At 47.5% G+C, this 26,867-nt stretch overlaps 3 protein-coding genes across 3 annotated transcripts in view; 2 read left to right on the top strand and 1 right to left on the bottom strand.

The window, feature by feature from the left end:
* Window positions 1-26,867, top strand: part of CHMP5 (charged multivesicular body protein 5) — a 297,689-nt gene that overhangs the window by 253,892 nt on the left and 16,930 nt on the right. The window lies entirely within an intron of this gene.
* SPINK4 (serine peptidase inhibitor Kazal type 4) lies at window positions 1,827-10,160 on the top strand. The gene is made up of 4 exons (XM_050760876.1): window positions 1,827-1,887; window positions 6,779-6,819; window positions 8,276-8,388; window positions 10,157-10,160. Exons 1-4 carry the CDS (start codon window positions 1,827-1,829, stop codon window positions 10,158-10,160), a joined length of 219 nt encoding a protein of 72 aa, XP_050616833.1.
* BAG1 (BAG cochaperone 1) lies at window positions 16,319-26,700 on the bottom strand. The gene is made up of 7 exons (XM_050760825.1): window positions 26,110-26,700; window positions 24,606-24,734; window positions 22,722-22,804; window positions 20,560-20,673; window positions 18,407-18,514; window positions 17,162-17,224; window positions 16,319-16,601 (listed from the first exon to the last, which is right to left on the bottom strand). Exons 1-7 carry the CDS (start codon window positions 26,345-26,347, stop codon window positions 16,512-16,514), a joined length of 825 nt encoding a protein of 274 aa, XP_050616782.1. The 5' UTR covers window positions 26,348-26,700; the 3' UTR covers window positions 16,319-16,511.

Raw genomic sequence — 26,867 nt, 5'->3', positions numbered from 1 at the left:
AGGACAGGAAGTCATCATTAAATATTTGCACTTCCTGCCTGAGCAATGGAAGGTAGCTGCCACCTGCCTCAGAGGCATCCCTGGGACTGTGCAGTTTCCTAAGGAGGAACAGAAGGATCTTGAAGCTGAGTCAAGGATCACTGGGGGCCTCAAGCTAGTCTTGGCCACAGATCTGGGGCTTCTGTGGGTCTGTAGAGGTAACTGACTGGCTTGTGTCCCCAAAGAGACTGTTCTTTTTTTTTTAATTAAAAACAATTTTTTTTTTTTTTTTGTAGAGCTGGGGTCTTTCTATATTGCCCAGGCTGGTCTCTAACTTCTGGGCTCAAGCAATCCTCCTGCCTCAGCCTACCAAGTGTTAGGATTACAGGCATCAGTCACCGCACCTGGCTGGGGCTGTCCTCAAACAAGAATCCTTCACCTTGTCATTGTAATATTCCTGCAACTTATCTGTAGGCTTGAAATCTTTCGAAATAAAGTTTTTTCTTTAAAAAATAAACACAGATTCTGATTTAAGTATTTCAGAGCGAAGCTCAGCATCTGTGTTCCCCCTTGCCCCGCCCCGGGAAATCCAATCTGCAGATAGAGCTGAAAAACACTGATCTAGATGAATTAGAGAAATGTGTATGTAAATAAAATTTATTTTATAAATCAGAAATTCTTTGAGAGCAAATACCAAATTACTTATTAATGTATACTGTGTAAATATGGGGGAGTTTTAGATATTGATTTTTCTTTAAAAGAATCTTGTCTTTATTTAACCTATGAAGATGCAGATGAGGCCGCGTGCGGTGGCTCATGCCTGTAATCCCAGCACTTTGGGAGGCCAAGGCAGGCAGATCACGAGGTCAGGAGTTCGAGACCAGCCTGGCCAACATAGTGAAACCCAGTCTCTACTAAAAATACAAAAAATTAGCTGGGCAGGTGGCAGGCGCCTGTAATCCTAGCCACTCAGGAGGCTGAGGCAGGAGAATCTCTTGAACCCAGGAGGCAGGGGTTGCAGCCAGCCGAGATCATGCCAGGCACACCAGCCCGGCTGACAGTATGAGACTCTATCTCAAAAAAAAAAAAAGAAAATGCAAATGAACACATAATACCTGCAAAGCAAGAAGGCATCTTCCTTTTAATGTTTTATTTTGCCTTTGTTTTGCGTGTTAGTTGTGCCCACTTTGTGGTACCAAAAAAAAGTGAAATAAAAGTAAGTAAAAACAATCATTTCTGCTTACATTTACAGCTTATTTCATATTCTGCAAAATGTTTTCCCATCTGCTATCACCGCCCCCGTCCTCACAGCAGCCTGGGAGAAAGGCAGAGCCTAAATTATCATCTCTATTTTGTGCATGGGTGATCTGAGGCCCAGGTAAGAAAAGTGGCTCTACTGAGGTCCCAGAGTTGGTTGCTGGAGGCACTGGCAAAGGAATCCAGGCTCCAGCCCCCTTCTCTGCCTCCTGTCATCTTCCAGTTGCTTTTTTCCTCTGTCTTTCTCTATCCCTTTCCATTTCTCTCTGCCTTGAACTCTCTCTCTCTTTCTCTTTCTGCTTCAACTTTCCTCTCCTTGCTCCAACCCTCAGACTGGAGTCAGCTTTGCAAGTTGTCCAAACTTTTTGTTACTCTGGAAACCTGCCAGCCCCATGGCCATGGCCCCATCTCATCAAAAGCTCAGCATCTCTACCTAGAGCAAGCCCTTTCCAGATGCCCATGTGCAGAGATTAACTCTGGCCTCTCCATCTGGCCCTAGATAAGATTAGGGGAGCAGCACTATAAATAGGCCCCCATCCTTCCCCAGGCCCAGGTCCCAGCCACTCAGGCTACACCATCCCGGGATCAGCATGGCCATCCACCAGTGGGTAGTCACCCTGGCCTTGGCTGCCCTCCTTGTTGTGGACAGGGGTGAGTGGGCAGAACCTGGATTCTCTGTCGCTTTGTGTTGGTAGGTGAGCTTGGGGTGAGAGCAGAAGCAGGGCCTGGAGCACCCTGTGAGGCCTCAGCTTTTTCCAGGTACCTTCATTCTACATATGCACCCCCCACTGTGGTGGGGGAAGTTCTGGGCTGGGAGAAAAGAAACGGGTTCAAATCCTGACTCTGGCGCAGAATTGCCAAAGTCCCCTACCCTCTTGGGGCCTCAGTTTCTCCAGCTGCAAAGGAGGGGATTGTTCCAGTTCAAAGCTGCACTGAGCAACTATCGGGCTGGAAGTTGTGGGGGCAGAAGGGAGCAGGTGGGTCCCAGCTCTCAGGAGAGATTGACAAGTATGCTGGCTGCAGGGTGGTGGGTGCTAAGAGAGACCTGGCCTAGGTCTTCTGAGCTCCCAATCTCTCTGAAAGGCTGTGGTTTGGGACTTGGGCAGCCATGTGAGCATGACAGAGCCCTTTCCCAGGACTGGACACATATACCTGGGGTGGGGCCCCCTCAGGGTCTGGGCCATCCCTGCAATCTCACAGCTACCATGTCAGGCACTGTTCTGAGCCCTTAAGATAGATTAGTGACCCAAACAGAAAAAGCACGGTCCTAATGGAGCATAAATCCAATGGGGTAGAGGAAAAGGGGAAAGGCAATAAAGAAGATGGTTACAATGTATGTTGAACAGTATGTTAGAAGGTGATAAAAGTTAAGGAAAAAACACTTGGCAGGGTGATGGGCACTGGAAGAGGGTTGCAATTTCAAATCAGGAGAGGTCTCTCTGAGAGTCCGATGTTTGAGCAAAGCTTAAAGGAGATGAGGGACTAAGCCATGTGGATATCTGGGAGAAGAAGCTTCCAGGCAGAGGGAACAGCTCAGGTGCAAAGGACCTGAGGCAGGAGCATGCCTGGAGTGACTGAGATACTGTAAGACCGCTGTGGCAGGAGGGGATGCGGTACGGAGTGATAGGAGAGGAGATGAGAAGGGCAACTGGGAACTATACCCAGAAAGACCTTGTTGGCCAGCGCAGGAACTTGGCTTTTCCTCTCACTAAAATGGGAGGCACCGAAGGCTTTGAGCAGAGAGTTATGTCTTTCAAGGGTTGCTGTGGTCGGTATATTGAGAATAAACCGAACAGGGAAGCGCGGAGACCAGTTAGGACCCATCTGGACAAAAGCTGTACGTTATAAGGCAACGCCTGGCAGGATCCCAGGGCCACTGACCTCATGGCCAGTCCCACATCCATTTCCCCAGCTGGAAACAGACCTGAGCATGGGGGAAAGGGAAATGGGTCTGGGGGCCTGTTCAGGAGCAGCCTGCTTACACCCAGCCTGCTTACACCCAGCCTGCTTACGCCCAGCCTGCTTACACCCAGCCTGCTTACGCCCAGCCTGGCACCTACATCTACGTACTCCTTGAGCAGCTGGGAACACTGAAGAACCTGGTCTGAAGAAGTTTGGTTTTTGTTTGTTTGTTTTTGTTTTTGTTTTTTGCACATTTCAGATTACTGCCTGGGCTGAGTGAGGAGGGGGCACTTTGGGTCAAGGTCAAGGGCAGCCTGGGGGTAAATGCAAATTTCCCCCACATCCCCCAGGAAGAAACTCTGACATCATAGAGTTCTGAACACTCCCTTCTCCCAATACACTTTAATTTTTTTTAATTAAAAAAAATTTTTTTTTTCAAGACGGAGTCTTGCTCTGTCACCCAGGCTGGAGTGCAGTGGCGCAATCTTGACTCATTGCAACCTCCACCTCCCAGGTTCAAGCAATTATCCTGACAGCCTCCTGAGTAGCTGGGATTATAGGCATGCGCCATCACACCCAGCTAATTTTTGTATTTTTAGTAGAGACAGGGTTTCACCGTGTTGGCCAGGCTGGTCTCGAACTTCTGACCCCAAGATTTGCCCACTTCAGCTTCCCAAAGTGCTGGGATTACACCAATGCATTTTAGTATTCAATTCCTGAACACCCACAGTGTGGGACATTGAACCAAGTGCTGCACAAGGGCAGACATAAAGGAACCCCAAGGAGCTTAGGTGCATAGGGAGGCGGGGTGACCCAGTGAGTGGGACAGTACATGGTGGTGTGAAAGAACCCTCTATCCAGATCTGCTCAGGAAACTGCCAGACATGAAGGCAGCTTTACTGGGGGCAGCATCAAGCCTTGAAAGGAGAGTCCGATTCGGTGGGAGGAGAGCAGAGATGAGGACATTTCAGGAAGAGGACATGGCATGAGCCAAAGCAGAGCCCAATCCAGGACCTGTGAGCAGAGAGGAATAGCTGGGGTGTGAAGAGGTATACTAGAAAGTGAGCCCAAGAAGTAAGTTTGGGGTCAGCTCACACAGTGCCCTAAACATAAGACTCAGCAGCTCAGGTCCACAGGGAGGCTTAGTGATCAGGACGGGGAACCATGGAAGAGCTTTATATTTTTTAAATGATTTTCTTTTCCCTAACAGTTAAACAGCAAGAAATGCACAAATCTTATCACTCGCTGAATCTTATCAATGAGTCTTGACAATGCATACACTCGTGTAACCCAAACCCCCATCAAGATACAGGACATCTTGAGACAAGGACTTGGGGAAGAAAATAAATACAAAACATTTCCATAGCCCCAGAAATTCCCCTATGTCAGTCAATCCCTGTCCCCATCCCAGTGCTCTGACTCTTTTTTTTTTTTTAAGAGACAAAGTCTCACTCTGTTGCCCAGGCTGGAGTGCAGTGGTGCAATCATAGCTCACTGCAGCTTCAACCTCCTGGATTCAAACGATCCTCCTATCTCAGCCTCACAAGTAGCTGGGACTACAGGTGTGTGCCATCACACTCAGCTAATTTTTAAATTTTTTAAAATTTTTATTTATTTATTTATTTGTTTATTTTTGAGACGGAGTTTTGCTCTGTCACCCAGATTGGAGTCCAATGGCACAATCTCGACTCACTGCAATCTCTGCCTACTGGGTTCAAGTGATTCTCCTGCCTCAGCCTCCTAAGTAGCTGGGATTATAGGTGTGCATCACCACGCCCAGCAAATTTTTGTATATTTAGTAGAGATGGGGTTTCACCATGTTGGTCAGGCTGGTCTTGAACTCCTGACTTCAGGTGATTCACCCGCCTCGGCCTCCCAAAGTGCTGAGATTACAGGTGTGCGCTACTGCAACCTGCCCTAATTGTTAAATTTTTTGTAGAGACGGGGTCTTGCTATGTTGCCCAGGCTGGTCTCAAACTCCTGGCTTCAAGTGATCCTCAGCCTCCCAATGTGATTTTTTTCCATCATAGATTAGTCGGCCTGTTCTAGGATTTCACATAAATGGAATCATAGGGTATATAATCTTTTGTGTCGGTTTTCTTTTGCTCAGCAAACTATTTTTGAGATTCAGCCATGTTATTGCATGTATCAGTTGCTTGTTTTAATTGTTGAGTAGTGTCCCATTGTATTTATCCATTCTCCTGTTGAAGGACATTTGGATCACTTTCAGTTTGGGCAATTTGACATGGAAGGGTTTTAAGCAGTTCAGTGACAAATCTAGGTTTGCATTTTGATACCCCAGTGCCAGCCTTAAACAGCACATCAGGGGTGACTTAGTCTAAGTTTCTGTTTCCCGCTCTCTGTGGAAATATCTTGTAATAGCATCTCCAGGAAAATATAAAACTACATTGCCTTGCACACCTCCAGTAATGGGAAACTCATTACTTCTGGAGATAGCTTCTTTCACTGTGGCATAGCTCCCACTGAGAGAAAATTCTACTTCATATGGAACCCAAATCTGCTTCCCTGCAGCCTCCTCACAGAGGTGGGCTCTGCTCTGTGAGGTTGAAAAGAGTCCATCTCTCCCTCAGCCCCAGGATAGCCCTTCAGAGACTTTAGGGAGCATCCTGCCCTTCTGTAATTTACATAAATGCCCTTCCTTCCACCTGTGGCATTAGACATGGCTCTAGTTCCCTCATCCACCCATCACGCTTGTCAGTCACATCACAGTTTGCTCATGTCCTATAAGCACTTCAGCCAGACCTTGAGGGGCACACCGGTGTATGTAGAAAGAGTCAGGCTCTGGACTGCAACAGACAGGTGTGCAAATCCTAGCTCTGCCTTGACAAACTGCTTTGCATCACCTCTGAGCCTCTTTCATAGTTGGTTAAACTGACCTATGCCCCAGAAAACAGATTCTGAGATACATGCAATTTACTGGGGAGCGTTCATGGGAGTAACATCCATGAAGGATGAGGGAAGTTGACTTCCATGCAGTGCAACAGAGGCTTCAGATGATCCTACAGGCAGCTCTGGACAAGGGGATCAGGGCCTTGGTAACCACATCAACCCGACATGGGATATTGGCTGTTCCTGGGTAGAGGATGTAGCCTTGGGCAAGGCAGCTCCATTCTCTGAGGGTAATTCCTAGGAAGGGACTTGCAGTGAGTGGTCAATATTCCTGGCAGCTGGGGAAATGAGTGCCTCAGTCTTGTGGGAGGGCTCTTGGTGGCAGAACACAGCATCCACTGCTATCTCCTTTCTTCCCTCTGTTATACAGCAGTAAGAGGGATGGAGAGGAGTTAAAATCATGTGTTCTCAATGCCTGGCACATAATAACTGCTGAATTGTTATTTTATAATTATTATATGGGACACAACAACTCCAGCGGGATCTAACTAACGAGGAATAGGCTGGACTGTCACCTTCCTAATTTTTAAATTTCTGTCTCTGTTTATGGAACCCAAAATCACATCAGTTTTCTGGCAACCCCATTGTCTGGTGGCTCATCACCTTTCCTTGAGGAATTCCAGGTTGGGTAGTTGCTGGACCAAGCTCCCTGAAGGAGAAGCAGTCCTCAGACCCCTAGACCTGGGGTCTAGAGCTGGTATCATCTAATTCTTGCCTCTTTGTGTTTCAGAAGGGCCAGTGGCAGCAGGAAAGCTCCCTTTCTCAAGAATGGTAAGGCAGCTGCGTGCTGTTCTCACCTTCCCTCTGCCGAGAGGAGTCCTCTCATCCACGCTGAGAAACCAGTTATTCTTCTCCACGATCCTGCTCAGATACCTTCAATGGCTCTAAGGTGGCCAAGGTGGCCTCCTGGCCTGCACATTCCCCAGATTAGCCCCCAAAGCTGAGTAGGCCCAGTCACCTCACCCAAGTCCCAAGATTGGCCCAAAGCCCTTGTGATGTCCCCCACCTGGTCTCCAAGGCCCCTTCCATTAGTGAGATCTCCCTACCCAGGCTTAGCAGGACAGGGTGTGCGCTCTGCTCTGTATAGTGCAGACAGGCAGGCCACGGAGTTCAGGCCAAAGAGGGGAGCTTAGCACACTGAAAGCACCTGTGGAGTGTGCCAGCCTCCTCCCACCACATTCCATCTGATTATCTCAACACCAAGTTGTCCCTGAATCCTGATTCCACCTTGGCCCTCGGTCTGATGCCCCCAGTGATCAGAAGGCAGTGGTGCTGGCATCCTTGAGACCCTTGAGATTGCCCCTTCACGTAGTGGAATGAGGAGGGTCGGAGCCACCTTCCCACCCACAGCCTAGCATCCTCCCTATCATTCCATCAGAATCCAGCCCCACTTATTCAGTGCCAAAAAGCCAAATACTTTACATACATTATTTCAATTAGCCCTATGTGGGAGGAACACCACTATTATAATTTTGACAGATGAGGAAATTGAGACTCAGAGAGTGGAAATACCTCAATTAAGGTTATACAGCTAATCAGTGGCAAAATTCAGGTTTCTAGGGTTCGAGCCTTCACAGTTGCACCGCACCACCTTTCTCACCCTATCCCTGTCTCAGGCGCTAATGCCAGTCCTGACTGAGTTCTCACCTTGACCTCAGGCCTGTCCTAAAACCCTTTCAGACAGCCTCGATTAAACCCCAAGCTCTGTCCCCTTTCTTCAGCCTTCCCACCCTTTGCAACCCTTCTGACATGGGCCTGATAGATCATGCAGGCCAGGGAGAGTTCAGGAGCCACCAGGGAGAGAGGGGCCTCCTGGGAATGACGGGTGGTTCTGTATCCTGGGGTCTTCAATGGGATCAGCAGCAGAAGTTCTGATTAGTTCTGACTGGTGTGAACCAGTCCCCAGGTGCTTGAGGGCACAAACTCACTCCACACACATACACATAAACACAGGCATACGCTTGAATGCCTGCACACCCAGGCTCCAGAGACACAGGTACACATATGTACACATCCAGCCATAGGCGCACACGTGGTCATGCACACACATATATAAGCAAACACACCAAGGGGCCCTGAGTGGTTGGTTTCATCTTCACTGGACCCACACTGGGGCCTTCTTGACTCTGATACCTCACTGGAGCCCCTCTGACTCCGAGTAGAACCCCTGTATCTCTCCCCACTGCCTCTGAATCCCTGAGCCCTCTCCCTCCCTTCTCTTCCACAGCCCATCTGTGAACACATGGTAGAGTCTCCAACCTGTTTCCAGACCTCCAACCTGGTCTGTGGCACTGATGGGCTCACATATACGAATGAATGCCAGCTCTGCTTGGCCCGGATGTAAGTCCACCCCACAACCCCTGCTTGCTTGGGTGGGCCCCATCTCTGGTGCACAGTTTGAAAGGAGCAAGACTTGACCTGCTTCTTCCTTCATACATGCTTGACCTGAGAAGAGTCCTCCAACATGTGCCCCTAATAGAATGAGCACCAGATTAACTCAAAGAAGGCACATGGTTCCAAGCAGAAATCTAGAAGCTGGTGGCAGGTAGGGAGTAGGGGCAGAAACCCTTTTCCTTGTTCTGTCCTGACCAAGTGACCTCATTTGTTCTTTCATTTGTCTATCCAGCAATTATTTATTGAGCATTTACTATGTGCTAGGCACTGGGGCTAGAACAGAGCATAAGTTAGACAGCATCACTATCCTCCTGGAACATACAATTGGTGTAAGGGGGAAGCCAGGCTTGATAGTCAGCCAATTGCAGCACAGAATTTTTTTTTTCCCCCCTGAGACGGACTCTCGCTGTCACCCAGGCTGGAGTGCAGTGGCACAATCTTGGCACATTGCAACCTCCGCCTCCTGGGTTTAAGTATTCTCCTACCTCAGCCTTCCGAATAGCTGGGATTACAGGCGCCCATCACCACATCTGGCTTTTTTTTTTTTTTTTTTTGTATTTTTAGTAGACATAGGTTTCACCATGTTGGCCAGGCTGGTCTCAAACTCCCAACCTCAAGTGATCCACCTGCCTTGGCCTCCCAAAGTGCTGGGATTACAGGCATGAGCCACTGCGCCCGGCCTTCAGCACAGAATTCTAAGGGATCAGTGGGGCACATAGGATGTCATGGGAGCAGGGAAGAGGCAAGGCCAGGGAAGACTGCCCAGAGGATGTTAACTCCTGAGCTCAACCCTGAGGAATAAGTAGAAATTCGCTAGGAAAAAGGAGCAAGGGAAGATACCAAGTAGATGAGTTTGAAAAGGTCTACAAGGGAAAGAAAGTTTACATTTGAAGAAATATAAGAAGTTGGACATGTTGGAGTATAAAGTTTAAGGGAGAACGGGGGAGAGGCAAGAAGTGAGTCCAGAGAGATGAGCAGGGCTGGAACATGACCTCGCTACATCAGATCACCTATTGGCTTAGTTTCTTCATCAATAAAACCCATCTTCTATGATCCTGAGAACTAAATGAGATCATGGAAGTGAAGAAAGTCCTCAGAAGCTGCAAAGCTCTGGATAGACGTGAAAGTTTGTATTTGAGGAAATATAAGGAACATCAGGATGTTGTCCTAGCTTAGAGAAAGATCATGCTAATTAAAGACTCATGGTTAGGAGACACATTGGGAGTGGGATTGACAGGCTTGGTATGTGACTGGATGTAAAGGCTGAGGGGAAGGAGGCAGCATACTGGTTTCTGATTTGTGGGCTTGGACGGCCAGTGGTTCCATGTGCTGAGATGGGTGGTCTGGGGGTCTGCACCAGTTCTATGGGGGGCAATGATGTTTGTGGACAGTTGAGCCCCTAGGACATCCCACTGGATATGGACAACTGCATGAACAGGCAGGACATAGGTCCGAGCTGGAGACAGATTTGGCAGCCATCAGCATGTACTGGTGGTTGAAACCCCAGGAAGCTGAAATCCCCCAGCGGGAGGGTGTGCAAAAAGGAAAAGCTGTAGAAGGATGTGACCATGGACGCTTGGGATCTGCCCTGTATCCGTACACTGCATATGTGGGCAACGCTCAGCAGGATGTCTGGATAGACTATGCCAGGTCCCTGAATGGTACACTACAGCTCCTGAGAAGGTAGCCTCATGCCTGTCTTCTTTGATCCTAGATAAACCAAATAGGACATCCAGATCGTGAAAGATGGCAAATGCTGATCCCACAGGAGCACCTCAAGCCATGAAGTGTCAGGCTGGAGAACAGTGGTGGGCAGGGAGAGGATATGACACGAAATAAAAAATCCAGCCCAACTCAGTGAAGTGATCAGTGTCTCTGGGGACACTGGTTGCAGAGGGGATACAAGGTGGATCTCGCATTGTCCCCTCTACTCTGAATTTGATGTCCAGCTTCTCTCCATCCCTTTGGTGCTCCTCAACCCCATCACATGTCCCCTCAGAGGTCCCAGTTATCTTCTGCCTGCCTGAGAGGCCAGTCCCTGACCCCAAGACGCTGCCTAGGACTCCCGTCTGCCCTGGCCTGGACTGTCATTCAGGTGAGGAACCTAGGTGAGGTCTGTATCCTCTGCCACTGCTGGGGTGCATGGCCCAGCCTCAGAAAGCCTCTGTGAAATCAGGAACAGTGGCTTACACCTATAATCCCAGCACTCTGGGAGGCTGAGGGTGGCAGGATCGCTTCAGGCCAGCCTGGGCAACATAGTGAGACTGTCTTACCAATTTTTTTTCTTTTAATTAGCCAGGCTTGGTGGCATGCACCTGTAGTCCCAGCTACTCAGGAGACTGAGGCGGGAGGATCGCTTGAGCCTGGGAAGTCGAGGCTGCAGTGAGCCATGATTGCATCACTGCATCCCAGCCTGAGTGACAGAGTGAAACCCTGTCTCAAAAAAGAAAAAAAAAAAGCTTTGTGAGAGTCACCCTGTGTACCCAATGGCTTCCTCCTGGGCTGTGCCAGCACTCCAAGGCATGCACACACAGACATGTGGCACAGCAATGGCTGATATTCAGGCAGTGTACACAGTACAGCTGAACTGCTTGTTGTAACACTGAACTAGGTTTTTCACAATCAAAAACAGGTGCTGCCCCAAGCCCTTTGAGTGCCCCCCCCATATCCTAGCCACCCGGATTGTCCCCTGGAAACACTTGGGTCTTGGCATCCAGGATCTGGGCTTAATTCCTGGCACTGTGGGATGATTTCCAGATGCTGCTCTGCTTTTTTGGTCAACATCCACTCTGACTGGTTGTCAAATATTCTGACATTAGGCACAGCCCCAGGCATGTACTGCACACATGCACTCACACAGTGTTCCACAGGGACACACAGCATTCAGAATTGTCACCATTGACAGAGACCCCTCCTGTGGTATATGTTGAATACCTCCTCTTTCGGCCAAAGCTCCTAGGCAGAGCCTCTTGATAATGGTGGCAGGAGAAAGGGGTATGGAGAGAGGTCTGGGCAGGTGAGAGCAGTTTCACACACTCTGATTCCTGCTGCAGAGTAGGCACAAAGGGCAGGAAATGCTCTGTAGAAGATACACGTCTGAGAGAATGGGTGCAGGAAGGCAGGAAGCTACTTTCCCTGCACCACTGGAATGGGAACACTTAGCAGGAATTGTTGCTGATAGATTTGTAGGTCGCAGGACTGCGAGGCCATCTATGAATAAGGCCTTCTACTGGGACTGATTCATACCTGTTTCATACCTGCATATGAATGATGTAGGATTGTTTGGCTGTGAGAGGCAGAAAACCCAAAATAACAGTGACTTATAGACAGAACTTCATTTCTCCCACACATAGACTTATGTAGTATGGCAACTCCATGCTCCTCTATTTTGTTACTCTGCCATCCGCATCACAGTTTCTACCTCAGGTCCAAGACAGCTACTCCAACCACAGCCATCACATCTGCATTCTAGGCCACAGAGAAAAGGGCATGCCACCTGCCTCTGAAGACATTTCCCATAAGATGTACACACTCTGTACAAACCCCATTAGCTAAAAAGTAGTCTCGTGGCCTTCTGAGCAGGGAGACTGAGAAATACAGTCTATCTGGTTGGCCATGCATTAAACTAAAAATTAGTTCAATTTTTGTAGGAGAAAGTGGATATTGGTGACATCTAAAAGTTTCTGCCCTAAGTGGGACACCCCTTTTATACCCAAGTGGCATAGCCCAGCCAAGCATCTCATCAGTGACCCTTCCTTCCCAGGCTTCTACTCATCATCTGAGGAATCAGAGATTAAGCCTGAACAATGTGCCAGGCACCACCTGGAAGGAATACCTAATTCACCACTTACATATGTGGACTCTGTGGCCCCATCTCCGGGAACTACCCCAAAACCTAAGTGTTGGCCCCTAAAGACCATATCTATGGCATGAGACCCTGCTGCTCTGGCCACTGCTGATCAGCCAAAAGATTCTTCTCCAGGATCTTTCAAATTAGAAACAAGAAAACAGAGGCAGTTCCCCTATGGCACTGAAGCTGTAGGATGAGCAACACAGGGGTTGTTAGCAGTCACACGTCCTGCTTTGTGGAAGGAGGAATGAGAGGATGATGCAGGCACGCAGAGACAGAGTGATTACAATGTTTGAGTTCCTGAAGCCCAGCTTCCCTTGACCTTCCCAAAGTTACACGGGATAACTTGATATCATGACCACAAAGTTTCTACTTTGCCCAGTCTCTTTGGAATTAGGCTTCTGGTACTTTCTTTCCTTTTTTTTTTCTTTTTTGAGACGGAGTTTCGCTCTTGTTGCCTAGGCTGGAGTGCAGTGGCACGTTCTCAGCTCACCGCAACCTCCGCCTCCCAGGTTCAAGTGATTCTCCTGCCTCAGCCTCCCGAGTAGCTGGGATTACAGGCATGTGCCACAATGCCTGGCTAATTTGTATTTTTAGTAGAGACAGGGTTTCTCCATGTTGGTCAGGCTGGTCTTGAACTCTCAACCTCAGGTGATCCACCCACCTCAGCCTCCCAAAGTGCTGGGATTACAGGTGTGAGCCACTGTGCCTGGTTTGGCTTCTGGTACTTTCGACAAAGGTCCGGACTACTATATGAAGGAGTCTCAGAACAGGTAACCTTTAAGTTGTGCCTTGAAGGGTAAGTAGAAACCATTAACTAAATAGACAATATCGAGGCCAGGCACGGTGGCCCATGCCTGTAATCCAATCACTTTGGGAGGCCGAGACAGACAGATTGCTTGAGCTCAGGAGTTCAAGACCAGCCTGGCCAACATGGCGAGACCCTGTCTCTGCCAAAAATACAAAAAAAAATTAGCCGGGCATGGTGGCAAGCACCTGTGGTCGCAGTTACTCGGGAGGCTGAGGCGGGAGGATCGCTTGAGCCCAGGAGGCAGAGGTTGCAGTGAGCAGAGATCAAGCCACTGTACTCTAGCCTGGGCAAGAGAGCAAGACCCTATCTTGAAAAAAAAAAAGACAATGTGGGAGAATCTTTCAAGCCCCGAGGCTGAAGAATTAGTTTGTGGGAGCACGCACTCCCATCTGTTCTCCCTGTGGCAGGACTTGCCATGTCCCAGGCAAGTGGACAACTGAGAAGGGGTGCTTTCTCCCCTTCTCACAGGAGAAGTTTCACAGGCAGAAACTCCTTGGATGAGCAGATCTGTGTGGGTGGGGCCTGTGCAATCACCCATCACATCTGCCCAGCAGTCCATGCCTTAGGGCCTCTTTTCTCAACCCTTAAGACAATAAAGGCTGTTAAGACTGTAAATTCCAATGCTGATAGAGATTCTGAGGCCATATGCAGCTATAGAAGTTTCACTATTGATGTGTGCATTCAACATTCATTCGCTCTCCAAATATTTATTGAGGTTTTACTATACACAGGACAATATGCTTGAAATAATGCTGTTACCAAGACAAAGAAGCTCCTTCACTCAAGGAACCCTGGCGTTAAAGGCAAAGATTAACCAAATAATCCCACAAGTAAACTATCATGGACTATGTAAATGCTGTGAAAGAAATGTATGGGAAGCCGAGAGAGGATCCTACCTGGGGGCCTGACAGGGTCTCAAGACAGTAGGTGAGGGTTCTCCATGGAAGAGACATGTGAGTTGAATTCTGGTGAATAAAAGTCACCTATACAAGGGTGGGGTTGGAGGAAGAAAGGTGAGGAGCTGTCCGAGCAGAGGCAGTAGCAGGTGCAAAGACCCCAGGCAGGAGAGCGTGCAGTGCATCTGAGGACCTGAAAGAAGAGTGGCTGACAGCAGAGAGCAAACAAATGAGGGGCTTGAGATGAGAGGGCAGAAGGCATGGGGTAAATACTTTCGCCTTTAAAGTAAGAGAAATGGTGAGCCATTGGAGGGTTCCAAGCAGGGACTGACATGGCAAGATTTGCACTTTATGATCCCTCGGGCTGCTCTATGGAAAATGAACTAGAGTAGAGAGAAGTGGCAGCTAGAGGGAGAGGCAGAGGAGGAGAAGAAAAAAATCAGAGAATGGGTCTGTGCAACCCTGTGTTGGTTGAGAAGCAGTAGAGGTGAAAAGCACTGGCTCTGAAACCAAACCGCCCAGCTTTGTGTCTTGGCTTTGCCACTTACTCTACAACCTTAGCTAATGACCTAAGTTCTCTCGGTTTCCTCATCTCTAAAATAAGGATATCTGTCTACTTCTGATGTTTTGTGAGAATTAAATGACTAATATATATGAACAATTTAGAACAGTGTTCGGCAGTTCGGTATACAGTAACTTCTCATCAAATGTTATGGCCCATGCCACACAGCTATCACACAAAAATAGATCAATAGTGAACCGCACTGATTAAAGTTGGGGTGCGGTGGGCTGGGAGCCGAGCCTTGTCCACAAGTCCACCTCTACCACCTTGTCTGAGGTCTTAACCCACCCAGTCCTAAATTGCTGAGACTTCAACGACTCTCTCTCTGCCAAATGATGTGGGTCTCAGAGTGGCCTTTTAGAAGTCTGTCTACGGGGCACTGTGCTAAAGAATGGGGTGACAGCAACTGATCATTTTAGGTAGAGTTCTAGCACAAAAGGCTACTCTCAATGTTATTAAGTATAAATTATGACTAGAGCCATGAAATGATTTATCAAATGATCAAAAGAAAAAAAAAAAAGCAAAACACTCTTCTACTTGATGAGCACATAAACGGTGTTTTTTTTCCCCTTTTTATTTACTTTTACTTAATTAAATTTTTAGAGATGGGGTCTTGCTATGTTGCCCAGACTACACTCAAACTCCTGGGCTCAAGTGATCCTCTAGCCTCAGCCTCCCAAGTAGCTGGGACTACAGGAAGAAGCTACTGCACCCGACCCATATTTTTTTTTTTGAGATGGAGTCTCATTCTGTGACCTAGGCTGGAGTGCAGTGGCACAATCTTGGCTTACAGCAACCTCCACCTCCCAGGTTCAAACTATTCTCATGCCTCAGCCTCCCCAGTAGCTGGGATTACAGGCACATGCCACTACGCCGAGTTAATTATTATTATTATTATTATTTTAAGCAGAATGGGGTTTTGCTATGTTGCCTGGGCTGGACTCAAATTCCTGGCCTCAAGCGATCCGCCCACCTCAGCCTCCCAAAGTGCTGGGATTATAGGCATGAGCCACTGTGCCAGGCCTCAATTTTTTAATAACAATGATGGGGTGGGGGGCAGTCCGCAAAATGGACAGAACAGCCTTGAAGGAAATATAGAACTCAGAAGGATATAGTTAACAAAAATGCCTTTGAAGGAAGCACATGTCACTCCTGAGAAGTTTATGGTTGGCTTCACCACTTGCCTGCTTTATTCATTCTGGTGCCTTCTCTTTGCGCTTCCTAAGCCATGGCTCTGGCCCGGTTTCAAGCACAGACTTAGTCAACACTGGGTTCTAACATTCTGAAGACTTGCTTGGGGACAAGGAAGCCTTGCATCAACTACAGGCTCCATCAAAGGAACGGCCCCCTGATATCTCATAGCCTACGGCTAGTCAGGGTCACTGGGAGGTGAGGACAAAGTCTAGAAACCAACAACCCAGCCAGATGTTCTGGAATTAGGTCATAATGAGGGATACGTGGTCTACTTATGTGCCAAACACCTTGTTCTAGATCATTCCCAACATTCCTGACTAGGTGCAACCTCCTGGTGATTCTGGTTTTACAGCTATGGGACTACGTGATCACAAGAGCAAGGAAGCCCTCATATATCTGAAGACTGGGGCCGCCTATAAACCTGAAACTAGCCCAAGGCAAATTAGAGCTTTCACCAGCCCAAAGAAAGCATCCAAAGGTTCAAACACCTGGGAAAATTTGGGCAGAGGTGGCCCTCTCCAGAAAAGGTGGATTGCTGGACAGCACAACCACAGAGACAGAAGGAGAAAACAGACAGGAGCTTTACTCAAAATCACAAAGACACTGTTTTTCATTGAGAACCGGGTGACAGTAGGAAAACTGGCAAATGGCCAGTTGCCCCTAGCAGCCCTGAAGAAATCAGGTAAATTCTGCTCCAGAGACGGCAGAGCTGGTGGTGCCATTCTTCAGGGCAGCATAGCCTCTTTCTGCCACACCTCACTCGGCCAGGGCAAAGTTTGTAGACTGCAGCCGCTCTGTCTCCTGGCAGATGTTCTGCTCCACTGCGTCACACTCAGCTAGGAATGCCTAGAAAATACACACAGGGCAGTAAGGGCCCATCCAGGGATAGCCAACCACTGCCCACACAAGGCTCCTTGCTTAGCCATTCTGGGGAACCCATGGCTGAGACTCAAAACAGACTGTGCATGAATGGAGATGGGCAACTGGCCTGGGTTCCAAGGTAAGGGGAGGGAGGGAGCATAGGACCAGCATTCTGACCATGCTCCAGGCCAGCAATCCCCTAAAAGGTGGTAAAGGCAGGGAGCTTTGCCACAAGGCCACTGCACAGCACCTGAACAATCGCAGGAAGCAATGTATGCATGAATACTGCCTCCAGGAATTGTGTAACGTGTCAGCCCTATCTGCTCTCCAGTGAGTTCCCTCCCTAAACAGTTTAAATTCATATATAATTACAGGGACATACGGGGCTCTTCTCTGACGTTCAGGGTTCCTGTTGATAAATAAGTAATAACCAAAACAGGCCCATACCACACACCATGCTGCTATACTACCGACTCTGAAGAGATAAACATGCATACCTACACACTAACATATTACGCTTTGTGGTGCACTATTACACAACTCACCTGAACCTTTTTTACCAAGCCTTTCCTTTTCAATCTACTGTCTTTGAAATTTTCTGGCAGGATCTATGGAAGAGTAAGTTGATAATACAAGTTAGTAAATAGTAAACATGTAACAAATAATCCTCAGTGAAAATGACATGAGAACACATAAGAAACACCCACAGTATATAAAACAGGTCACGGGTCACCAATGTAAACGAGATGTCCATTTTCAGGAACCCTTTCCCTGAGTCTGTATCCTATATTGCCTTCCCATGGCTCTTGTCCCTATAAAAGCTCCCTGTATTCTCAACGTCTGGCCCGTAGGAACTGATCTGTAACACAGACTTCGTTTTTTTATTGTTTCGTATGTATGGATACTCTGCCCTGGCCAGACCATGGGCTCATTGTGACAGGAAAAGTGCCTGCTGCTGCTATTTTTTTTTTTTTTTGAGACATAGTCTTGCTCTGTCGTCCAGGCTGGAGTGCAGTGGTGCAATCTTGGCTCACTGCAAGCTCCGCCTCCTGGGTTCACGCCATTCTCCTGCCTCAGCCTCCCGAGTAGCTGGGACTACAGACGCCTGCCACCACGCCCGGCTAATTTTTTATGTTTTTAGTAGAGACAGGGTTTCACCGTGTTAGCCAGGATGGTCTCGATCTCCTGACCTTGTGATCCACCCGCCTCGGCCTCCCAAAGTTCTGAGATTACAGGCGTGAGCCACTGCGCCCGGCGCTGCTGCTTCTTTAGACCCTCCCTGGCCAACAGAAACACACAGTGCAGTTCACCTTCAAGAATGAAGCATCAGGCTAGAGATATCATTACTATCATCTGCAAAAGAGAACCCCTGAGTTAACGATTTTCAGCAGCCTCACAAGATCTGGGTCTGGCTGAATCCTCTATAAGTAATGAGGCCTGCAGAATTATCAGTCACATGAGTATCAGAGAAAGTGAAAACCTGTTTCCTTGACCATGAGATCGTGGACTCCTTGGGTCCCAGCTTCATGATGATTACAGATGCTACTGGCAAACATAAGTATAAATGATAAAAGTCCTATACTGGAGGGCTGTGAGTGCCTAGAAAGCAGGAACTGTCTTATCATTGTGCATTCACCCAGGACCAAGCAACGTGATTGGCACACAAAAGCAGATGCTTAATATTCTCAAGTGATGGGTTTGCTCAGACAATAGGAGAGTACATTACTGGAAGAGTGAATGTGACTGAAATAAAGACAAAACTAGTTCTTCTCAGCTGAATATTTACTTACCAGTGTGTCAATCTCCTCCAAGATCTTCATAAACTGCTCTATTGTGGCTTTTACTCTCCTATCAAGTTTGCAGAGAGCTTCAGCTTGTAAATCCTTGGGCAGAAAACCCTGTGGGAAATAATGCATTACTGCAAGGGTTCTTTGAGGCTGATGGAAAACTCCATGCCACAATACTACTGAAGCGATAACACTGAGTCCAACATAGCCCTGGCAGGCCAGGCCACATTTCAGATCCACAACTTCATCTCTTGGAAAAATTTAAAAGACTGGCCGTGGGCCAGTCCAAGAATTCTATCAGGTTGCAGTCTGCTCTACCTCGCATGACCCACTGTGGCTGCGAATGCCTCCTGAGGCTTGGTGCCAGTGAAGCCCCCAATCACAAATGTATCCTGTACACAAGAGGCAGATGTTAAAAGCACAGGCTTAGAGTCTTCAAAGCCTAGGCTTGAAAACTGACTGCCATTTACTAACTTGTGATCTTGAGCAAATTACTTAGCCTATTCATGTCTCAGTACCCTCATTTTAAAAATGAAGATTATGATACTCACACTCTAGAGGGTTACTGTGAGGTAAAGGGAATATATGTACATGTGTCACTAACCTGTGGCACAGACACATGCTAACGAATGGCAGCAGTGCTTATTTTTATCAAATTGTCTAATGGTTCACTCACATAGCTTGGCCTAATGACCAGTTAGCTGGTGACAAGAGTTGGATAGCAGGGATCTCTGAGGATGTTTATCACAGCCAAGGGCTACAAATACAGATTTCACAACATGTAGCAAGAGCTTTAAACATCAACCAACAATTCCAACTCAAAGAATTTATTCTACTAAAAAAACCAGGAATGGTCAAAAAAGATTTATGTCCAAGGATAGTCAAAGAAGCATTACACATAATGGTAAAAATAGTATTAAATGAACAATACAGAATTGGCTAGGTAAATGATACATTTATACAAGATGAAATGCATGCAAGCTTTGAAAAATACCATCATAGGAAAATGTTTAATTTTTTATCCCAAAAAAAAATAGTTTATAAAGTGTATATAACATTATATCAATTTTTTTAAAGATGAAAAATATATTTCAGGCTTCGATAATGGTTATCTCTGAGTTGGGGCCTCATGGATAATTTTTATTTTCCATATTAGTGCCTATACATGCACTTAAAACTTTTGTACAGTCAGCATGTATTCTGTAATTAAAACACAAACATATAGGCCGGGCAAACACAAACATACAGGCCGGGCACGGTGGCTCACACCTATAATCCCAGCACTTTGGGAGGCCAAGGCGGGCAGATAACTTGAGGTCAGGAGTTTGAGAACAGTCTGGCCAACATGGTAAAACCCCATCTCTACTAAAAATACAAAAAAATCAGACAGATGTGGTGGCAGGCGGCGCCTGTAATCCCAGTTACTCGGGAGGCTGAGGCAGGAGAATCGCTTGAACCTGGGAGGCAGAGGCTGCAGGGAGCCGCTGAGATTGCACCACTGCACTCCAGCCTGGGTGACAGAGTGAGACTCCATCTCAAAAAAAAAAAAAAAAAAAAAAAAAGCCAAAACACACCCCAATTAATGTTGCACAATGAGAAGGAAAAATAAATAAGTGGTCTTGAGCTTGTCCTAATCCTTACTGGGTTTCAGTACCCCATCTCTAATATAAGGAATTGAATAGGATGACCCCCTCCAACCCCACTATCATGTTTAACTTGGACCTTCTATGAACCAACAAAATGTCATTTGCCTTGCCAAACACATTACAACAGCCCAGAGAGAGAGAAGCTACTTGTTCTATTTCAGACAATTCATGATCTGAGCATGGCAGGTGCTCTCCTGTGAGCATAAATGGATGCTGGCTGGGGTTTGACAATAACTATGACAATAAATGCTTATAAAGCACATAGTATGTGTCAAGCTCAATCTACATTATTTAATGCTCCCAACAATCCTAAGAGGGAAATGTCACCATTATTCCCTTTTTGCAGATGAGGAACTTGAGGCAAAGATAAACTTGTTCTCAGTAAGAGAAAGGGTGAATCCAGGATCTGAACCCAGGGAGTCTGACTGCAGAGCCTGTCCCTGTAACCACAAGTTATATCCAGGAAGCTCTGATAGAAGGCAGAAAGTCAAGGTCCATGAAGAGAGTTACCTGCTGTATTCCAGTAAGCTCTTTATTCAACTCTTCCAGCTGGTCAGCTATCTTCTCCACAGACTTCTCCAAATGTTTCAACTTCTTTAGTTCAACCTCTTCCTCTGGACTGTTCTAAAATGTTTAAGAAGAAAATAAAGCCAACAGTCTTTAAGAACAGGCTGGGTGTGGTGGCTCACGCCTGTAATCCCAGCACTTTGGGAGGCCGAGGTGGGCAGCTCATTTAAGGTCAGGAGTTTGAGACCAGCCTGGCCAACATGGTGAAACACTGTCTCTACTGAAAAAAACAAAAAAATTAGCCGGGCATGGTGGCAGGCGCCTGCAGTCCCAGCTACTCGGGAGGCTGAGGCAGGAGAATGGCTTGAATCTGGGACGTGGAGGTTGTAGTGAGCTGAGATCGTGCACCTGCACTCCAGCCTGGGTGACAGAGCGAGACTGCCCCCTCTCCCCCCCAAAAAGAAAAAGCAATCAACAAGAACAGTAGCCTCTGTCAGGAAAAATACCTGACCACAACTGCACGAAACCACTCACCTAGAAATAATGGTTTTAACTCTGTTGCTTCTTGGAAGTCAAGTCAAAGGGTTATACATCAAGTTTTCCATCTACAAAGACTCCAGACTAGACAGGTGTTAGGCAAACATTCTGGTGTGGGCCCTGACAGCTTGGGTACAGAGAATGGAGACAATCCAACTGCCAGATTCAGTCTCAGCCCTAGACTGATCAACAACCAAGACTGAAGCCTGGAGGGTAATCACATTTCAGTGAACACTTGTGAGGAGTCCAGAATGGCAAGTCAGGTGGAATTCTACCATTCCTTTAAAGGGAATTCCTAAATGGCAGCCTCCAATTGAGCGCTCCTGTTTAACATGATGCTGGTTAACAACGATGAATACTTCTATTGAACACTTCCTACATGCCACACACTATCCTAAGCATCTTACCTATATTATTTTTTTAAGCCTTACCACAACTCCATCAGGGAAGTACTGCTGTTTTACAGATGATGAAACTGAGGCTTAATGTAGTAAAGTAACATGAGATCACACAGTCCAAAAGAGGTAGAGTAGACTTAAGTTCAGATTTTTCTTTTTTTGAGATAGAGTCTCACTACGGTGCCCAAGTTGGAGTGCAGTGACTGTTTACAGGCATGATCATAACTCACTGCAGCCTCAATCCCCTGGACTGAAGTGATCTTCCTGTCTCAGACTCCCGACTTGCTGGGACAACGGGTATGTGCCATGGTGCCCTCCTTGACTTCACACTTCACTCCATAAGCTGTCAGCTCCAAGTAAAAGTCCTATAGTTTCTTCATACTTGACTCCTTGGTTCTGCCTATTCCCCATCACCATTCTCCCGGACCCTGAAGCAAGAAATTTAGAATATTTCCCCCTTCTCTCAGGTAAACATTTGACAGATAGGTCTAGCAGCTTTCTGCTTAGTTATGCTATCCCAAATTATTCATTCCTCTTTGTAGCTAAGTTCTGAGTTCCAGTCTCCAGGCAGTTCCAAGTCTGGATTAGATTTTCTTTGCCTTCACTTTGTGAATCTCTGCCCTCTCTCTACTCAGTCACCTCACTCAAAACAAGGGAACTTCATATGCTCAGTAATTCCGCTGTGTCACAATGCAGGGCTGGCCATAGCCCTCTCATCACCTTAAGGATTGCTGACCTCATCTGTCTTTTTTTCCCCTCAGTTCCTTAGTCTGAACCTTTCTTTCCAGTCAAAGGTTTTCCCTTGTGGGAGATTTTAGTTAAAAGGTTGGTTAAAGGGAGAGGCTCCTGAACTGGAACAGAGTGATTATTCTTAATATCTACAAGTTTATTTTAACACCAGACTCTTGCTAACTCTACTCCAAGTGAATGAGACCTGTCCCAGGCACCATTTGAACCAGACCCAGATTCTACCACCAAAACAAAAAACATATTATTAAGGCAGCACAACCACTCCTATTTCCTAGAGCAAAAGTTCTAATCAACAGGAGCAGGAGGGTATGAAAACAACAAAATTGGTAATCCTGTAAAACAAATAAAGATTGTATTTGTTTAGAGAAGGGTTTTATCAATGCAGAATCTGGGTCCCCAATTTGGTCTTCTAAACCGAAACCTGTATAAAAGACTTCAATCATTTGATTCTGAGGATTTCTGATGGAAAAAGCAATTTACCTTTTTTCCAATTAACATGACCCGGCAACCATCTTGTATTCCAAGTGCTGACAATGGTGTTTCCATTTCCTTCAGGGATTTTCCTAAAAAGAGGAGAAAGGTAGGCCAACTTGTAATAATTGTACCACACTGAAAATAAATTTCAGCAGGATTCAGGAAATAGATAAGTGTGTTCACTAATGAGAAATGGTATCTTTTTAGAGGGTGCCATGACCCAGTTATTTTTTTTTTTTTTTTTTTTTTTTGAGGCGGAGTCTCGCTCTGTCGCCCAGGCTGGAGTGCAGTGGCGCGATCTTGGCTCACTGCAAGCTCCGCCTCCCGAGTAGCTGGGACTACAGGCGCCGCCACCACGCCCGGCTAATTTTTTTGTATTTTTAGTGGAGACGGGGTTTCATTGTGTTAGCCAGGATGGTCTCGATCTCCTGACCTCGTGATCCGCCCGTCTCGGCCTCCCAAAGTGCTGGGATTACAGGCTTGAGCCACCGCGCCCGGCCAAGTAATTTCATTTCTACATATTCATCCTAAACAAATAACTGGACATGTGACTCCACAGTAACTACTATACAATAATATTCAGTGCAACCTTTTCATATTAGTGAGAAACTGGAAAGAGCCAAATATTCAGGCATCGGGGGCTGATGAACCACACTACAGAAGACTTTAAAGTCTTCAGTAGGCATTACAGTCTACAATAGGCATTAAAGCTCATTTTTTGCAGGAAACTCCAATGCCACAATGAATGCTGATGACCCAGTGTTATTGAGGGGTTTTATCCAGGGGAACATTTTCTTTTTCAAGCATTCCTCTATTTTGAAACATGAATTTCTATTGTGTTTATAATTCAGAAATAAAATATTTTTAAAAATTAAAGATAATACGTTACATTATAAAATATAAATAAAATGCCTCCTATTATTAAATTATTTATAATGACTGACACCCAATGGGATAAGTCTTTCCCCAGTGGATACCAGAATAATGGATTCTCAGGGGAGTGGGAAGACAAGGGACAGGGGCCAGGAGGGTGTGGGTCCTGGCAGAAATGAGCATCATCCATCCACTGAGCCCACCACATCCAGGTCCCCAGTAAGTTTGTTCAAAACCTCCTTTGAGTCAGAACAATGTGAGGCACTGGAAACACAGCAGTATCTCCCCCCTCACGGAGGCTATTATTCTAACAGAGAAATCAGATGTTAAGCAACTAAGAAAATGATTATTTAATAGTAATTTCATAGAAGTGATGCAAAAACAACAGGGAGTACCATGGTAACATATAATGGGAAGATGATCTAACCTAGCCAGGGAAGACTGCCCATGAGCTTCATCAAAAATGGTGAGATTTCTGCCATCATCATAAGACTTCAAATCTGACACCTGTCCAGATGTTTGAAAGTGTCCAGTACCTAGCAGGTCCTCAATAAATATCTGTTGAAGAACTGAATGAATAAACAAATAAATAAAAATTGTCCCAGTTTGAAAACAGAGTGACTATTAGGAAAAGTTAAGCAGTTTTAAAACTGTCGCTTGGCCATAAGGAAAAGCTGGAAAAGAAATGCTTACCCTTGGCCGGGCGCAGTGGCTCACACCTGTAATCCCAACACTTCGGAAGGCCGAGGTGGGTGGATCACCTGAGACCAGGAGTTCGAGACCAGCCTGGCCAACATGGTGAAACTCCGTCTCTACTAAAAATACAAAAATTAGCCAGGCATGGTGGTGGGCACCTGTAATCCCAGCTACTCGAGAGGCTGAGGCAGGAGAATCACTTGAACCCGGGAGGCGGAGGTTGCAGTGAGCCTAGATCGCGCCATTGCACTCCAGCCTGGGCGACAAGAGTGAAACTTTGTCTCAAAAAAAAAAAAGAAAAAAAGAAAAAGAAATGCCTACCCTTAAATATGAGTTTCTGAAAAGACTGTGGAACCCCTATGGCCTCTTCAACAACCTGGGCCAGGTCTTGGACAACTGGTTCACTGCTGCCCTGCTGCGGGGTAACATGAAGGTCGTGCTTCTCATTGCCTGGGGAGAAAGAAAAGCATTTGACAAAGATGATTCTTTCACATAAACCAACAGAGGGTGACACTTCATTACATTTATTTACCCAGCCTTCAAGGCCCAGCTCATATGCCACCTACTCCACAAAGCCTGCCCCCATGCCACCCAGCTTTCCTCTGGTGACCTCCTCAAGGATCTCTGTTTCCTCTATTATAATAACTAACAATATGAATGATATCAGCTAACATTTTAAGCATTTCATGCATAATCAAATTTAATCCTCAGAAAAACCCCACGAAGTAGATCTACCTATTACTTCTGATTTCACAGATGAGCAAACTGTGACCTCAGGCAAGTTAAGGCCTGCCTATGGAGACCCAACTGTTGGAATCAGAACTTGACATCAGATCTAGCTGATTCCCAAGCCCACCTTTTTCATCACAAGCCATCTGCTTCCTGTGGCCTGACTGCCTTGTACCCTGTATTGTACTGGTCTCGTCTCGCTTGCTGTAACGGGAAAGTGACTGCTTTCCTCTGTCTCTCCCACTGGACACACTTGAGTGCATCCATGATTGGTGCTAAGCAGACAGACAAATGAATACGAACAGCAGAGCCTTTCTTTCTGAAGAAGAGACGCCAGTTCTTTTCCAGGGATGTGGACAATAAGGAGGGAGCCTGTGTCCAGTACATTACACCAAGGTTCGGTTCCCCCAACAGCTCCGTGAGGTCAGCGGGAGCCAGGGTTACCAAATCTACTTCACAGAGGAGAAACTGGATTCTTAGAAAGAAGCCGTCCATCCCAAGGTCACTCTAAACTGCAGGATCTAGAATCCGGGTCTCCAGATTCCCAGACCCTTGAGCCTCCCCTAGCTGGTTCTGGGGAAACCTCATGGACTTAGTTCTCCGGTGTACTGACTTCATTTGGTTGTGTGTCAACTCCAACAGTAGGCAGACCCAAAGGATGCCCAGAGTACAACGCTTAGACCCACAGCCAACTCAAGTGGCGCACACGGAGAAGGCACTCAGCAGATGAGGAGCACCCCGGCAGGCACGAAGTTCTGACTCATTACACACGGAGCAGTCGTAGACCACATGGCCAAATATATGCCTGACACAAAGACCACAATAACTGCGCGGGCACACAAACACAACCAGGCCCACGACGTAAAGCGCGGACAAGCTCGAACACCCAGGATCGCACAAATGGCCAGAGACAAAATACACCGGCCACATGGAAAAGTATACAAAAGACAGTTCCACGGACACAACCAAGAACCCAAGCTTCCGGACGCCAGGACAAGCGCAAGGTCACACGCTTCTGGAGAACACGTGACTAAACCCACAGACCCCGCCGGGCTTTCGGGGCCAGCAAGGAGTCCACCCGGCGCCCGACACTCACTGTGGGTGACAGTCACGGTGAGCCCAGGTGCCGCCATTTCCTCCCTGGTCACCTCCTCGCTCTGGGTCGCCTCCTCGTCCGGGGTCACCTCCTGGCTCCGATTCATCTCTTCGCTCCGAGTCGCCTCCTCACTCTGGGTCGCCTCTTCGCTCCGCGTTGCCTCCTCACTCAGGGTCAACTCCTCGCTCCGGGTCAATTCCTCGCTCCGGGTCGAGCGGCGCCGGGTCTTCTTCTTCATCCGCGGCCTGCGAGCGCCGGCGGCGGCGCCCCTGGTGGGTCGGTCATGCCCGCTGGCAGCACCCCGGACAGGTGGACGCCGAGAGGGAGGCGGGCCACGCTGGGCCGGGGGCTCCGACTGGCGCGGCTCCCGGCCTGGCCGAAGGGCGCGCAGCCGAGAGCCCAGCCGCTCCCGGTCGCCTCGTGGTCTCCTCGCCCCGCCGCGTTGAGCCAGGCCCGCGCTTGTTGACCGCCCAGCGATGGTAGCTGAGCGCGGCGTCTTACAACCCCGCCAGACTGCTTCCCAGCCCCGCCCCGCCCTGCCGGCCCCGCCCTCGCCCTATGCCGCTTTAGTTGCCCGCAGGCCCCACCCACTCAACTGAGGCCCCGCCTTGCTACAATAAAACCCCTCCCACTCCTTCCACCAACACCCCGCCCCCTGCAGGCTCTCTCCGAGTGCACCAAGTTGTTTTGCTCTCCTCCCCGGAAGACCCGGCTGAAAATCCGGAAAAAGAATCGGGAAACGCCAGGGGGCATATTGC

The sequence above is a fragment of the Macaca thibetana genome, chromosome 15 (genome assembly GCF_024542745.1).
Source record: "Macaca thibetana thibetana isolate TM-01 chromosome 15, ASM2454274v1, whole genome shotgun sequence".
NCBI classification, from domain to species: Eukaryota; Metazoa; Chordata; class Mammalia; order Primates; family Cercopithecidae; genus Macaca; species Macaca thibetana.
The sequence above is the reverse complement of the archived record's forward strand: the minus strand, read 5'-3'. Positions and strand labels throughout refer to the sequence as shown.

Bases quoted from the DNA above. Each gene is read 5' to 3' on its own strand.
- BAG1 (XM_050760825.1), bottom strand. From the start codon at position 26,347: ATGAAGAAGAAGACCCGGCGCCGCTCGACCCGGAGCGAGGAATTGACC. The intron at 22,805-24,605 runs GTAGGCATTTCT...TCCTCTTTTTAG, and splicing joins TCAGAAACTCATATTTAAGG to GAAAATCCCTGAAGGAAATG. The intron at 17,225-18,406 runs GTAAGTAAATAT...ACTCTTCCATAG, and splicing joins TGGAGGAGATTGACACACTG to ATCCTGCCAGAAAATTTCAA.
- SPINK4 (XM_050760876.1), top strand. From the start codon at position 1,827: ATGGCCATCCACCAGTGGGTAGTCACCCTGGCCTTGGCTGCCCTCCTT. The intron at 1,888-6,778 runs GTGAGTGGGCAG...TTTGTGTTTCAG, and splicing joins CCTCCTTGTTGTGGACAGGG to AAGGGCCAGTGGCAGCAGGA. The intron at 6,820-8,275 runs GTAAGGCAGCTG...TCTCTTCCACAG, and splicing joins AGCTCCCTTTCTCAAGAATG to CCCATCTGTGAACACATGGT.